Genomic DNA, 15,052 nt, shown 5'->3' with positions numbered 1-15,052 from the left:
ACTCGGCTCCTCTTGCCTAAATTTAGAGGAAGCTAAACTCATAGGAGCGCACTCTGTTCAGGAATACACAACCATTTTAATTGCAATTGCTTTACAGGAATGATAATTCTAGCAGCCCTGCTTTTCCCATAGCTGTATCATGTTATCACAACTGAACATGCTTGGAAATGTTGTCGCTATTTGCTATTCCATTCCCCTCAAGGAGAGGGCTGTGAGAGGCCAGCCTGTCTTTGCTCATACTTCTGCTTCATATGCAGCACTAAAACATTYATAACTAGCACCACATATATGTTTGGAAGAGAAACATGGTGGGTTACAAATATCACTTAGTGTGACCTCCCACCAAAGGAGAGGCAGAAGCAGATGCCTTGCAGATAGAGCTGGTCTGGAGACTACATACTGCTAGAAATAAGAGAACTAGAATTACTAGAAGCTAGAAACTACTAGAAAGACAACTCTACTTCAAGAGGTTAAAGTTGTATTTAACTTCATTTCAGATAAACCTGAAAAAATAATGATATAATTAAACTCAAGGGAGAGGCAAGGAAAGGGAAGTGGTTTGGGCATAGCCCTCATTCTGCTTACAACAGGATTGTAAAGCACCAACCAAACCACCATGGGGGGACCGGAAGTGGGGGAATAATGCTGTAAAAATTCTTTAACTCACCTCGTGAGAGTTGGTTCCATGGGCCACTCTGGTCTTACAAACTGGATAAATAAAAATAAAAAATAATGCATCACTGAAACAGGCCACACAAATCCCTTACAAATCTGTTCCCACCCACACGTGAAACACTGGAGTTCACTAGACCAAGGCAGTGACTGTACCAGATAATGCTGACAGTCCCTGCTTGAACAGTGTCCTCATTCACTGCAAAATCTGGCTTGCTCCAAGTCCTACTCTCTCAACTCCTCCCTGTAACTAAGGTGCAGAGGTCATTATTAGGACTGGATGGAGGCGCAAAGCATCAACTAAGAAGTTCGCATCAGTACCAGTATTACCCTTCTGCCTAAGGCCTGCCTAAGCCTGAGGACTTTTTCACAAGTGTATGATTTTGCCTGAGGCTGGAGCCATGCTACAGGTACCACAAAACACTATTGTTCCTCCTGAAAACAATGGAGTTGAGACACRGCAGAAACCAACTGCTTTCCCCACCTCCCTGGTCTTAGGGAAGGGCAGGCAACCAAAAAGGCTGAACCAAACTAAGATACGACATATTTTTTACAGGCAGCCATAGAGGAGGAGAAAAAAGTAGAAAGAGCCCAGCAGTTCTGTTTCCTCCTCCATATTTCTTACTTGCTCTGTGCATCCTGGTTCTACCCTCTACCCTAAAACTGGCACAAGGGAAGAAAAACATGCTCCTGCTATTATAAAACCAGACGACAGCTGAAGACCCCAGGATCTGCATGATAAGCACAGCTGATGTAGTGAGTGGGCAGTCATTCATGTATAAAGCAGAGAAGAGGATAAAAAAGCACATGGAGTAATGGGGTTGCATATGACAAGACTTCTTTGGGGATTGCTGGAAGAGTTAAATTGCCAGGCAAGAGGACAGGCACCTACAAAGGTCAAATGATCTGCACTAGAGGCCAAAATAAGCTGCTACTAGAAATGTTGGAAAGTGGTCAATGTTGTCTCACAGACACATGCTTTGGAGAGCAGGAGAGTTAAGAAAACCAGAAAAGACAGAAAAAGCACCGACACAATGTCACTCTTGTTATTTTTTTAATTTCATCATCATTTAGAGGGGTTGATTCATAACTTTTGAATATGTGGGCTATGCTGTTTGACTACTCAGCACTAGACGGCCCATAATGAAAAGAAAGAGTGCATGGGTGAGAGAGGGGTGTCAAAGCAATTCAGTGGGCTTTAAACTACTGCTTCACAACCTGGCTTCAGAAAACCTGCYTCATCTGGGAGAGCACTGACAAAGAGGGCAAGATGCTCATTCCACACAACTTTACCTCTGAACCTTACAAATGAGGCAACGCACCATGGGAAGGAACACGGGCTAAATAATCCTGCTCATTTTACACTGCAAGGAATCAAATAAAGGAAGGAATTAATAAAGTAGACCCACAATAAAACCTGCTACAACAGGACAAACAGTTCACAGCAGCTGTTTGAGGCTGTGGTCCTTGGAGCCTGGTGTCTATGGTCATTTTTACTCTCTTTCTTCTACCCACTAAAATTATACTTGCAGCCTGGATCAGGGAAAGGGAGGGATGGTGAAGAAAGGGAGCAGTCAGCAAGAGAACAATTTTCTCAGGAAAAATAATGAATGAAGCTGGCAGGAGAAACTTCTTGCAGAAGTTTAGGGCAAGAGGCTAACTTTGTTAGAATTATTAGCATTTCCCAGGAAATCAAGTTTACTGAATCAAGGTGTTTAAAGTAATGAACATCAATAAAAGGCTAAATAAAAGCTGATAGGGAGGGATTTTGTTCCACACTCCAAGCAGACTGCTTCAGAGCATTTGCTTCAGGAAGGTTATAACATCCTGTACACATTAGCAATGCAACATCCAGTCCTACAACGTTGGCTACAACGTTCTTGAGGGGGTGTGTGGAATATTCAGAGCCCACTAGAAGCTGCAATGGAAGTCCATTWACATACTGAATGGGAATGCCAGTCCGTTCTTCTCTATTAGCTGCAAGGTATCTTCTCCACAGGCACTTGTCAGCTCCATAAAGGGTGGTGAACAGATCCTCTCATCTACAAGACAAAAAAAGACTCAAATGGAGATGAGGGGTTTAGCTTCTCAGTTGCATCATTACCAGCTCTCTCCAGAGTAACTGCTTCTAGATAGTCAGCTTTACTTTGACATTAAAGCACTGGGAATTTGGGTTTCAGAAGATGAAAGGCCTAATTTTCAGACACTCCAAAATGGAAAGATAATATAAAGATGAAAATTTCACAGGTAGTCAGGCAAAAACCACCACCTACTTATGAATACGTAACTGCTCAGGACTTAGCCAGTGAGGTAAAAAGCAACTGGAGTCTTCACTCAACATCTTGCCTTCAAGCATCATTTTCAAAAGCATAGAGTTAACCTGTACGGTTAGCAAGTGTGGCTGGACTAAGCAGTCTCACAAAACAACCATTACAGTAGGGCCCCTCAGGTGGCAGATTCCAGTGTAGATTTACTTTAGCTGAGGTGCCAGACATGCAATACACCCCAGCGTCCAGTGGGACATCCATCCCTTGATCTCTGTCATGAAAGCAGTGCTCATTTGGTCTGGCAAAGCCAGAGTCATAGCACTGCTTTCCACAGAGACACCTTGGCAAGACTACTCAGTGGACTTTGGTTAAAGAGAAAAACACAGRAACGCTGGTAAACAGAGTAGCTGATGTTGTGCTTGTCCCCATGAGGTTGCAGGAAGGTTGGAGTCAAAACCCAGCCCTCGATTCACTATATTGAACTCTAAGGCTCATTTCCTAGTCACAGCAGGAGAACTTTGATTCCTCTAGGAATGCAGCAGGAATGGTGGGAAACCCTACAGGACTCAAAGTACCCAAGCACAAGTGTCCACCTTTCAAGATAGCTGGATTGTGATTTCAAGTGCAAAGAGAACCTTTGCCTTAGCCACAGCCCTGGGACAAGCTGGTGAGCCCAAAGACTTTCAGACAAAAGATTTGCACACCTGGAAAAAGCCAAATCAAGTACACCACCCAATAAGGGCAACCACCCAGATTAACTCCTCAGTGAGCACAGCCTTCAAAGTACTGCCTCCATAGAGTTTTAGTTACAGCCAGGTTAAGTTTGGAGTAAAAAAATGAGTTATAACTCAAGTTAGCCATGCAGTGGAGAACTGCAATTTAGAATAGATCAGCCAAAAATCACCTATAAGAAATACTGTGACACGTTCCTCCAAGGAGCAATGGGGGACTAGCACAAATGGTAGAAGCCACTACATTATCTGGCAAAGCTCAAGTCACAGGTTTGTATCAGCCAGCAACTTGTCTTGAAAATAAGCAAAACGTGATTGTTATTATCATCCATTATTATTCCAGAGAGCACAGAGACTCCAAACAGGTGGAGGCTATGTTGTGCACATGGTGCAAAAATCAAGAAGTACATGTAAACTAAAACCCCAGCATAGTTAACTATATACTCAGAGAGAGCGGTACATCCAGAAACCACTTTAGATTAAATGCTTTTCATTTCAAGTATATATTTATGCATTGTTCTGTCATAGAGAAGGGAAAACTGAGGCACTGAAGATAGCAGAGAAGCAACACTCTCTATATCTTGGTACATCTATCTCAATATACACTTGAATGCTCTGAGAATATCTAAGAACTCTGACCATTAAACAACGCTGTTGCTAAAAAAAAGTTTTCTGCAAAGAGAAAAGACTATTTTCATACAACCCAAAAAGAGCAGAAAGATTGATGCTTTGAGGTCAACTTCTAAAAAGCGAAACAAAACATCTCAGACTTCAAAGTTTTTAGCTTGCCGCTATGATAACAGAAAGCAGCATCCAAAAGTGACAGGTACTGTAATATTTACAAGTCTTTGACAGAGTAAAAGTTCCTTAGTTGGATTAATTTAAGGAATCAGATTTAGTTTACAGATACTTGGGAACAACTTTGGCTTGGCAGCTCTCCCACCCTTATGCTCAAGGGTCACAAATAACTTTGTCTTCAGAGTGCAAATGCAGAAGGACGTATGGTTCCATCTCACTTCCCTTCGTTTCTCTCCCATGCAAACAGGAATTAGAGATAGGAAGGTTTCAGTGTTCCTGCCAACCACATGACACTTGGATGGGGAGATGAAGAAAGGGGCAAACAGTAATTTCTTTGACTTTGTACTTAGAAAAGACCACCTGGACCAACAAAAATTAGCAGGGAAGGCTCTTAGCATCTCAAAGTACTCCTGCTGAGTCGTGGCAATGGTCCTTTCTCCATTAGGAGGGCAACTCTAGCCCACTAAGGTCTCTAAAACAAGCTTTTAACTCACAGCCAGACCTGAGGACAAAACAACCCTCACCCAATCCAGGATCTCAGTACAGCCTGCAGCTAGAAAGCTGCTGCTCTGAGTTTAAATGCACACACTGCATTTCTAAAGGTAGCTGTCAGTTTAAAAAAACTCTCCAGCTGTCAGTGATGAGCCTTTCTTCCTTCCTAGGGTGGCAAACACACTCTGAAGATTTCTCTCACCACCAAGCTCCTTGTAACAGAGGGGAAGCTGGCTCAGCATACCTTCTCAGCACTGAGGTCCAGGACAGACCTAATTCAGTAGTCGAGGGTCAATCTCCATACTGTTTTTCATCAGCAAGAAATGGCATCATACAATCCACAAAGTATAATCAAACATGCAGAGGTGCATTTAACATTGCCCTCTCCTTCTGCCAAGGAAATCAGCCTTAGCAGGATATGACTGAGCTCCATTCAGGCTAGACTTTGTTAGGTGCTGTCACAATTCCTTCTCAAACCAGTAGTGACCAGCCACCACAGAAAATCACCCCCAAAAAGCACTACAATAAACATAGCTGGTCTAGAGGTGAGACTGGGAGACATTAGTCTGGCCCCACTGCTGACTCTTTGTACTGACACTACAGTCTAACCCTCCAATCTAAAAACAAGTTCTTATTTGCATTACAGAGACCTAGTGAGGACTAAATACTTCTGTAAAAACAGTCTGAGAACTGAAGTATGATGCCACCACAGCAGCATTAGATGTGCACCACTAACAGAAGTGACTATTTGTGTGTGTCAGGACACAGAGTTAATGCAATCCAGATCTCACACAAGGAGTAGGTATTGCCACTTTCATACCATCAGTACTCAGTTCAGAGCTATGCTTCAAGATGACCGGAAGAGACTTTTTGCTAAAACAGAAAGCTTGGAAAAGATTCAATCTCATCTTCTATCTTTGCCTATATACAAGTGCCCTTAGTTCTCAAGAGATTTCTACAAATGCAATTTCTATACTCTCCACTTTGGATCCAAAAGTAAAACTTGGGCACTTCCTCCCTCCCACTAGGTACATACATTGAGTTATCAAACCTGCATTTCAGAATAAATATTTCTGGTTGTTCTGTTTGCAGAAAACTGGCTTTGATTTTTGAAATTCTCATGCCTTTTCCCTCTGCAATCTTTTTTCGTTTTCTATTTTACGTATAAACATAGGAAAAATTCAAAAAAAATTTTTTAAGAATTTTTGCTGAAAAGGGGGTGGGAGAGAAGAGGCTCTCTTTCACTAGGAAGAAAACTATGCTAGGTCTGACCATATCTGAGCACATCTTTGGTTACTAACAGAATGGCTCTATATGTTCTGAGCTCTGCCCTCGCAAATTATCAGTGATTTAGAGATCACCTACAATCACAACTGAAGCAATCTCTGAGGAAAGCCATCAAAAAATGGACCATTTTTACAGGTTCATATTTTCTTACTACAAAGCTTACATTTTTCATGTATTTTTTAATAAAAACCTAGCCAAATTTTTGAAAGTTTTGACATACTGACTGTGGAGGAACTGCAATCCAGTCTTTCTGTCTGTTAGAAACCTGCATGGCTAATTCACTTGTAATAATGATTACAGAAAATGTAGTAAGTTTAACCCTGGATAAACATAATTATTAACTCTATCTTCCTTCAGTCTTTATTGAACCAAAGACATCAGCAGGATGAACCTCTCTATAAATCAAAGGAATGCTGTGATGTAAGACAGAGACAGCATTTTTAAGCCCTGTTTTTATTCAGAATAAGCCTGACAGTGATATTTCTTTCTTTTTAAACTACCTAATCTATAGCTGCCTTTGAATACATGGCCAGAATTCCAGGTGCACCATGTCAAATCCAGAACTGTCAACTTAACAGCAACAAGGAAAGACTATTCAGACCAGGAGAGGGTTCAACTCTCACTTCAGACAAGCATCAAAACCATCTGTGGTGTTTTTGTTGTTAGAAACAACATATCATTAAATTTAGAGTTAAAATGCTGTCACTGCTTTCCCCTGTTCCTTCCCATCTTTGTCTTTATTTTCTATTGTATGTCTAGGCACACACTTTGCAGTGTCTACTTTTTATATTTGCTTTAAATTCTAATCCTTTTTCTTCAAGATTTTCTGCTCCGATAGCAGGATCCTTCTCTCCTTCCTTTTTACATTCTGCATTGTCTCTTGCTCTCATCCCCAATTCTTCTCCATTGTGGTCTTTTTTTTAACTGCCATTTCTGTTCTTCCATTGCTACCTATGCTTTTATCTCTCCGGTCTTCTTTGAATGGAGGTCACAGCTGGGATCATGTTCACTCCAACCACAGGGGGAACAAGGAATCTCTGAAAACAGAAGGGAAGCACTAACAACAGGTCATGGTTAACAGCTGGAACAACAGTGGCAGTCGTCTCCCTCTATACAGCTTTGGGGCAGTCAGGCCTGGCACGTTTTGCTCTGGGGCTAGCTTTCTCACAGAGTTGCCCCATTCCCATGGAGCAACAACATTATTATGAAGGTAAAAACCATGACTGGTAAAGGTCAGCCTACAGGATGAATAACACAGCTAAACAACAAAGGAGAGGTGGAAAGAGTATTCACACCCAGGGTTTTGGTGCCAAGGAGCACCAATTATTCTGGATGAAATTCAATGACACTGACAGAAGCAATAGGATGTGAAGAAGGAAAAAAATGCAGAGTAAGTATTGGTTGGGGAAAAAGTTTTCTGACTTCTGGAATTGGTGGAAATCTTAATGCTTGGGACTTGCTTAAGTAAGAGATGTTGAGCTCTTGCTCTCTGTAGTTGGAAGAGCTACCAGGTTTCTGAAGAAACAGGGTACATTACCTCTGTAATCACATAATGCTGTATGCAGAGAAATGGCAAAGCTGCTCCTGAAAAGTGCTGGCCTCTGCTGTAAAGACCCATTAAGATAAGCAGAAAAACGTCCACATCAAAATCAGGACTGGCTCAGGTCAGTCACCATCAAAGGCTCATAGAGCAAATGTTAAGTCTTAAGCAATCAGAAAAGATTTAGAGCAGACCATATCAAACTCTAAACTTCCTACTTTGTTGAGAAAAGTCCCTCGCTAATAGAATAGTTGGCTCTGTGATTTGAAGACCCCTAAGCCTCTTTAAAAACAAATGGAGATTTTCAGTAAACTGTGCCTCACTGTAGCTTCCGCCAGTTTGCACTGCTGCACTCTGCTCCTGTGGGGATAAAGAGGATGCACAGATAGTACAACATCTTTTTCTCCTAATACAGTAAGGAGAGGAAATCTGAACTTCCAGCTCACCCCTGCCTCCTAAGTTCACTTTCAACCCAAAGAACAACTAACCAAATACAGAAATTGGTAGATTCTTTTTTTAGCATACAGCTGAACTTTATCTTGAAGGCATCTTAATTTAAATCACTACACGATTGTTTTTTTGACCTTCAGAATCTTTTTAATCATTGTAAGCTTATCGCAGCTTTGGACTGTCACTTCTGCTATGGTCAAAAGTCGCCAAGTCAAGGAGTCAGCCAAGTTAAGCCAAACCATGACTTATGGTTACAGCAGCCCCAGTCTCTGTAATTTGGAAGAACCTATCCTCACTGCTTTCTCTAGTTCTTTATTTTTCAATTGAAGCTTCATAAAAATACAATTTTGTAGAGTTTTCAGTCAAGCTTATACTAGCACTTCTGAACTGCATTAAAAATGTTCTCAAGCTGTTTTCTCTTCCCCTCAGAAAATGTGGAATACTGGCAGAACAGATTTTGTACAAACATACATTGACTTGTACATCTCATTGAAACTTAACTCATGTCTGAACACCCATGTGCTTGCCTCTTAATCTTAAGTCTGTGGAGGGAAAATAACCCAGTTCTTATGATAAAGCAGCTGTATCTGGGGTGCATTTGGCAGCATATTCCAAAGACACAAGAGGGCAGAGCATACTTAGTTTTGAGGGCATGATTCTAACCTTAACATAGCTTTAAACGTGAGGTATTGCGCATTGAGTATCTATGTTAAATTGAACATCTGCATAAGCAACAAACTTTATTTCTAATAAATTGATGATTTTAAAATATCTGTGCAGTGAGTGAGGAAATCTCACAACTGAATATAAATAAGAAACTATTATAAAAGCTCTCAAGAACCTGCCATTTCTGTACAATGGGAGCTAATTATGGTTTTTGAACATGACAAATTCAGCTTAGATTAGAGAGCGATGATAAAAGCTAAAGAAGAAATAAAGAAGAATGTCAAAGTGAAGCCAACCTGCTAGAAGTTCTTCCCTCAGCTTCCCTTGCCAACCTGTTCAATTATTCAGGGATAACCATTTTATAAAACTGTGGTCTGTACACTATCCTCCCCTACCTTGTAGATCTAGACTTTCATCTTATGCCCACTTACCTCAGGAAGCAGAGTGGTCCTTTCTGATTCCCAAGAAAGGAATTCACCTCATCTCTTTGGCACTTCCTTTTAAAGAGATAGGTTTTGCAAACAAGTATTCAACTTACTCGCTGTGACTAAATCTCATGGGTATCTGGAGGCAGACCAGTACAGCTACAGACATGCCTTGAGTTAGAATAGGCCAGTGGTGAAACATGTTCATTGACACAACCCGATAAAGCAAGCCCACGGAAATGTAACAAGTTAAGAGGTGAAAGATTATCTCATTCAGGAGACAGATCAGAGGAAAGACTGGGAGGYGCATGTTAGTCATCAAATAACCCAATTTTTCAGAGGATAAGAAGGGTGACCCACCACCTTGCAAATGCAAGAGACTGGAAGCCGTACAGTACAAGCATGCCTCTCCCCTTCTGCCCCCAAAATTTTACAACACATGATGTTAGGTGCTTGAAAAACACAGCATTTTGGCAGCGTTAATTAAAGTCTATTTCCTGCAGTTTATCAGGAGTATCTGAGAGAGTGGAATATTTACAAATTCTACTTCATCCTCCTCTACTAAGTTTTCCAGATTTCTTAGTGGCACCACATGCAAAGACTCCTAAGGAGACACTCTGACATACAAAAAGTGGATGGGTGGGGTGGTGGTAAATGGACCAACCCTCCAGAAAAAGGAAATAAACCTTTTGGTGCTTTTTAGACTCTGTATAAAGAACGATCTTAGGTAAAATTGTCTCATAAGTAGAGAGAAAGATTGGAGAAAAACCGCTAGAAATGCCTCTGTTGAAACTGTAAGAATTATTCTTTGCAAGAACGAAGTTGTACCAAAGTTTGGGGAAACATTTTACAGGTTGGAATGTTTCCAGTTTACAGATAGAGCATTATATGAAGAATAAAAGCCATTTTCTTCATCAAGGAAGAAATGAAAGGGATTATTTGGCAAGCTCAGAGAAGCTTTTATCTGCATTTTTACCCCAATAATGTCCTACTCAGTACACTGGAATTAAAAAGTAATGATATAAGTGAAACCCCAAAGAGATTTCCAGAAGAAAGGCAATGCTAAATCTGCTTCTTGGGTGTGCTGTATATTAAAATGCAAATATAAGGTTCAGAAGAGGGGCTCAGGTATTCTACTAATGGCAACTCACTGTCTCTAGACAGTAGCTTATATCTGCTGTTTTACATACTTACCCATATGTTGGATACAGAATCAATGGTTAGAATCATGACTCTGAAGCAACAGGTCTCTGAGTTTAAAACTCTGATTATCAATGTGGCCTACTTTAGTACACAGAATGACAAATAAATGTCAGCACCAAAAGCTAGTGCCTAAATATGTCTACTTCCTCAGAAATACAGAAGAAATGGTCTGACGTATTTTATTTCATGCTTCCTCTGTCTGATCCCTGAGCAAGAAACTACTTAGGCTAGTTTAAAACAATTTCCAAGCTAATAATTCCTGTCTGCAAGCTACACCTCCAGGACAGAAGCTGGTGGGATGCTAGACTGCATCCCACTGGCCTAGACAGTGAGTGAGAGGAACAAATGGTGGTCTGCACTTCCCTGTATGAACACGCTCAGCTTGAAAATGGCCAGGGAGCACCAGAATATATTGCAAATATAGTGCAAATATACTGCTATATGTTACAGTGTTGGAATTTGAAAGAAATGTGTTAGCACCAGGGCTCTTGTGTGCTTGAGCAGACAATGTAGCACCAAGGTTCCTCATAACCAGAACACACACATGAGAAATTTTACTTCACAGCAGAGGAGCAGTTTGCTTCACACAGTGGAATGCTAATCATACCCAGAATCCAAGGTGAGCCTTGAAGGCCCAAGGCTGAATTCCTTACCAATTTTACCCTCAGGTAACTCTATTGACCTAATTGAGTTACTTGCTGTTGGCTGAAGAGTCAGACTCTCAGTGTCTTATACAAAGTATACTGTCTAACCAAAAAAACCCCAACAACAACAACAACAACAACAACAGCAACAACAACAACAACAACAACAAAACCCACAATCTCACCACTAGTGAGTATATTCATGGCAGGGGGCAATGGTAGACATGACACAGGCGTCTTTTTCTTGTCCGTGATGGAGTTCATTTGCAGACATTAGAGCACCCAAGAGCAGAGAGCGAACAAAAGCTCTTTATAGCTCTGATCTAAGAGGGCTGATGGCCCTTAACCAGATCAGTTTAATAAGCTTTTGTAAGCTATTCCTGGGGTAGACTACAGAATGCAGAGGCCGTGGTTTCGGTAAATACCACTTTCAATCTATACCTGCCAGGCCAGAGACAAAGCAGCAGCCTACAAGGAGCGGGGAATAAAGTGATAAAACTTCCTCCAGAGCAGAAAGGCTTCTCAGTGACATGCTGGAAGGGGCTCTGACGGCATCAGCTGATGCCCAGATTAAGCCTGCGCAGAGCACCAGCACCCCTGCAGCTTAGAGGCAGGGAGGAACAGGGCTTTCCACTTCCATTTCAGACCACACCACGGGGGAGAAACATGGATAACTACCTCACCTTTCTACTTCACCAGCTCACACATACATGAGCGAACACTAAATTGCAAGAGGTTAAATGTAGATCTATCAGTGGTGCTCTGCGACAGGACGCGAGGCAATGGGCACAAACTGAAACACAGATGTTTCCATCTGAACATGAGAAAAAACTTTTTCACTGTGAGGGTGACAGAGCACTGGAACAGGTTGCCCAGAGAGGTTGTGGAGTCTCCTTCTCTGGAGATATTCAAAASSYRYCTGGAYRBRRTCCTGKGCAAYRTGCTCTAGGTGACCCTGCTTGAGCAGGGGGGTTGGACTAGATGATCTCCAGAGGTCCCTTCCAACCTCAATCATTCTGTGATTCTGTGATCTTTGGATAACACTGAATAATAAGAGAAGGAAATCACTGACACTGTACCACAGAGCAAGGCCGACAGCAAACCCTGCAGCTGAGCATCTTTAGACTTTGACATTTTGTGGGTCCAGCTCTAACTGAGCAGAACACAGGTCCACCTCTGTGCTGAGAGGTCAAAAGGCTTCTCCAGAGGCTTGGTTACTTTTGTTTTCATTTGAGTTTTCTTAAGTAAAGCAGCTTCCCAGAAAAACAGCGCAATAGTAATGCATTTCTTACTGCATCATGAATGAAACATAAGAACGTGGTGTCAGTAACAACAGCAGAAAGAACTGTTTAATCTGAAACAAATATCTCTAAACAAGGATGGAGAAACCTAAGCAGAAACTTAAATATCAACTCAGCAACATATGCAAATGACCATCAGCCCAAAGCTTACATGTAACATATGGGAAACCGAAAGGTAACATCCTGCCCTAACGCTGTCTTTGCACTGCTTAGCAAACTTCTCTGACACATGGGGGACTTTTACCTTGTACAGTGCTCCAAGTTCAGAGCTTGCATAAAGACTAGCACTTTGTGGTATGGAAGAAATAACCAGATGAACAGTTTTTCTTATTAAGAAACCTTTTGTATTTTCAAATGAAGAGCTTTAAAGAAGATCTGTGGACAATTCTGAAATGCTCAGGAAAATCGTAATTATGGAATACAAGTTCTGGCCTTCAAGGATCCTSTTCTGCCCTTGTTTGCTACGGGCTGAATTAGAGTGTAGCACAGGGAGGAAAGCTGCTGCCTGCTACAGGGACTGCTGCAATTTGATGATTATTCCAAAGTGAGGTGGACAGGGCCCACTCTGAAACCCAGGAGAAAAAAAAACTTCCAAGACAAACAAACTACATGGATTTTCATTTAACATCAGAAAGAAGAAAAGCAAAGACATGTCTRCATGGAAAAGCTTTGCTGGTGTATGTTTTTCTGTCATAAACGGTACAACTATAGCAAAGGAATGCACCCACACCACTTTGTTTACACTGGATTAGTTTCTTCCCCTAAAAAGTCCTTAGACAGCACTGTACTTTTTTTCATAAATAACTGCATGACATTCTGGGTAGATATTGCAGTGTGCAGTGTTCCTGCACTGGACCCCAGATGATCAAAATGCACTGTGTAACACCTACCAGAACCTGCTGGGGGCAAGGACCAGCAGCCCTTACTGGGTATCCCAGAAGTCATGCTATTTTAGTGAGCTGACACCAATTCTAAATGGCTGATGGACCGCAAGGAGGAAATACTGCTGAGCACCAGGATGCTGGCTGTCATCAAGAAGAAAAGGCAGTGCTGTATGAATTAGAAGGGGCATGTGTATAAGCTCTGTATTTCCGTGGGAGTCACCTGCTAAAACAACAGCCCTTAGGGCAATAACCAAGACCAAGTGGTTTATTTCATACAGATGGCACAGTTGTATGGTACTGCTTGGGCAACATTTACTGACTGACCCCTTCCTTGTGCTATGAGGTTGGCTGTTGGACACCATCACTGGTGCGATTGATATCCGAGTCTCCAGTTTGATGCTGGGCATGTCAAAGGGCTGACAGCAGCAAGAAACCTCTTATTCCCTGGGGAAAGTAGTTGGCAGACACTGTCCAGATCATTCCACATACTGTGGTCTACCTCTCCTGTGGGAAGTGCTAGTGTTGGTAGAATTGGTAGGTTGGAGACCTAGTCTTTACATTTAGTAACATTTGTTCTGTGCTTTCTGTGCTAGCTGTTTGCAGATATTTGCCTCCCAACTCTTTCTTCCTGCAGAGGATCGCACCTGGGCAATCTGACACTCAACCCTGCACAAAGCAGCGCTGTGCCAGGACAGCAGCGGACATATGGGTCATTTGAAAACTCCCTCTGAAAAACAGGTCTGTTGCATCCAAACCAGGGTAACTAAAGCAAATCAAGATGTAAAACATGTTTTGAAAATAAAATAAAACCAAATGATAGCCCCAAAATTAAACTCATATGGGGGGAACATGAATTTCTTGCACCTCCTTCTGCCAAAAATTCTACCTCCATCCATGTGTTCTGCATACGGACAAACCCCAAGTGAAAAATTTCCCCAAACTAGATGAATAACTGTTACTAAATAGATTCTTTGAAGAATGCTATCTATCCTGTCAGCCAATAATCTCTTCATTTTGCACTTTCTGTATACATCTACTCTCCCCACTTATTCAGTCTATTTCAGCCAATACTCGGTGGCCAAAGCAAAGACAATTCCACACATCCTTTACAGTTGAGTCTACTGCTCTGTCCCAATCTGATACTTTGCTTTTTGGAAGAGTCTACACCTGAAAACCTCATTGTCAGGAAGCAGCAAGCCTAGCATTTGATCTCTTCCAACAACAGTTGGGCAAGAGGGAGATGGCAATGAAAAAGTAGGGGAAGGGATGACAACTCCACTAGACTGGAGTCCCTGACTGACTTCCCCACACATAYGGCACCACCAGCAGCCAAGCACACAGAAATAGCAACCTGCTGAGCATGAAGATCTTCCAGAAGCTATGTGTTGAAGGATAACCATGGCAGAAGGGGGAATTCATCTCGGCTAGCTTCAGCCACTTTGTCTATACTAGCTGTCTGTGTACCTAGCACAGTCAATGGATTCAGGCACCTCTGGACAGTGACTTACGTTAGATGTTTAATAGTTTAAGATTAATCACTCTTGGACATACCTTTCTTTGCCCAATGACTGCAGAGTAACCTAGAAACCTGGTACTGAATAGACATCTAACTTTTAGCCAGATAAAGTCAGGTGGAAGGAACTGCCCTTTGTTGCTAGATAATTACCATCATGTGAGCTGTTGCTGCAGTCA

At 41.8% G+C, this 15,052-nt stretch overlaps 1 protein-coding gene across 1 annotated transcript in view; it reads right to left on the bottom strand.

Moving 5' to 3' along the window:
- The window catches only part of ITPK1 (inositol-tetrakisphosphate 1-kinase), a 122,755-nt gene that overhangs the window by 20,892 nt on the left and 86,811 nt on the right, over nt 1-15,052 (bottom strand). The window contains exons 5-6 of the mRNA XM_026079455.1: nt 2,616-2,714; nt 668-708 (exon numbers count right to left, since the gene is read on the bottom strand). Of these exons, the coding sequence (XP_025935240.1) occupies nt 668-708; nt 2,616-2,714 (140 nt within the window). The remainder of the gene's footprint in view (nt 1-667; nt 709-2,615; nt 2,715-15,052) is intronic.

This window comes from Apteryx rowi, unplaced genomic scaffold (assembly GCF_003343035.1).
Source record: "Apteryx rowi isolate R43461 unplaced genomic scaffold, aptRow1 scaffold_5, whole genome shotgun sequence".
In the NCBI taxonomy this organism is placed as follows: Eukaryota; Metazoa; Chordata; class Aves; order Apterygiformes; family Apterygidae; genus Apteryx; species Apteryx rowi.
The sequence above is the reverse complement of the archived record's forward strand: the minus strand, read 5'-3'. Positions and strand labels throughout refer to the sequence as shown.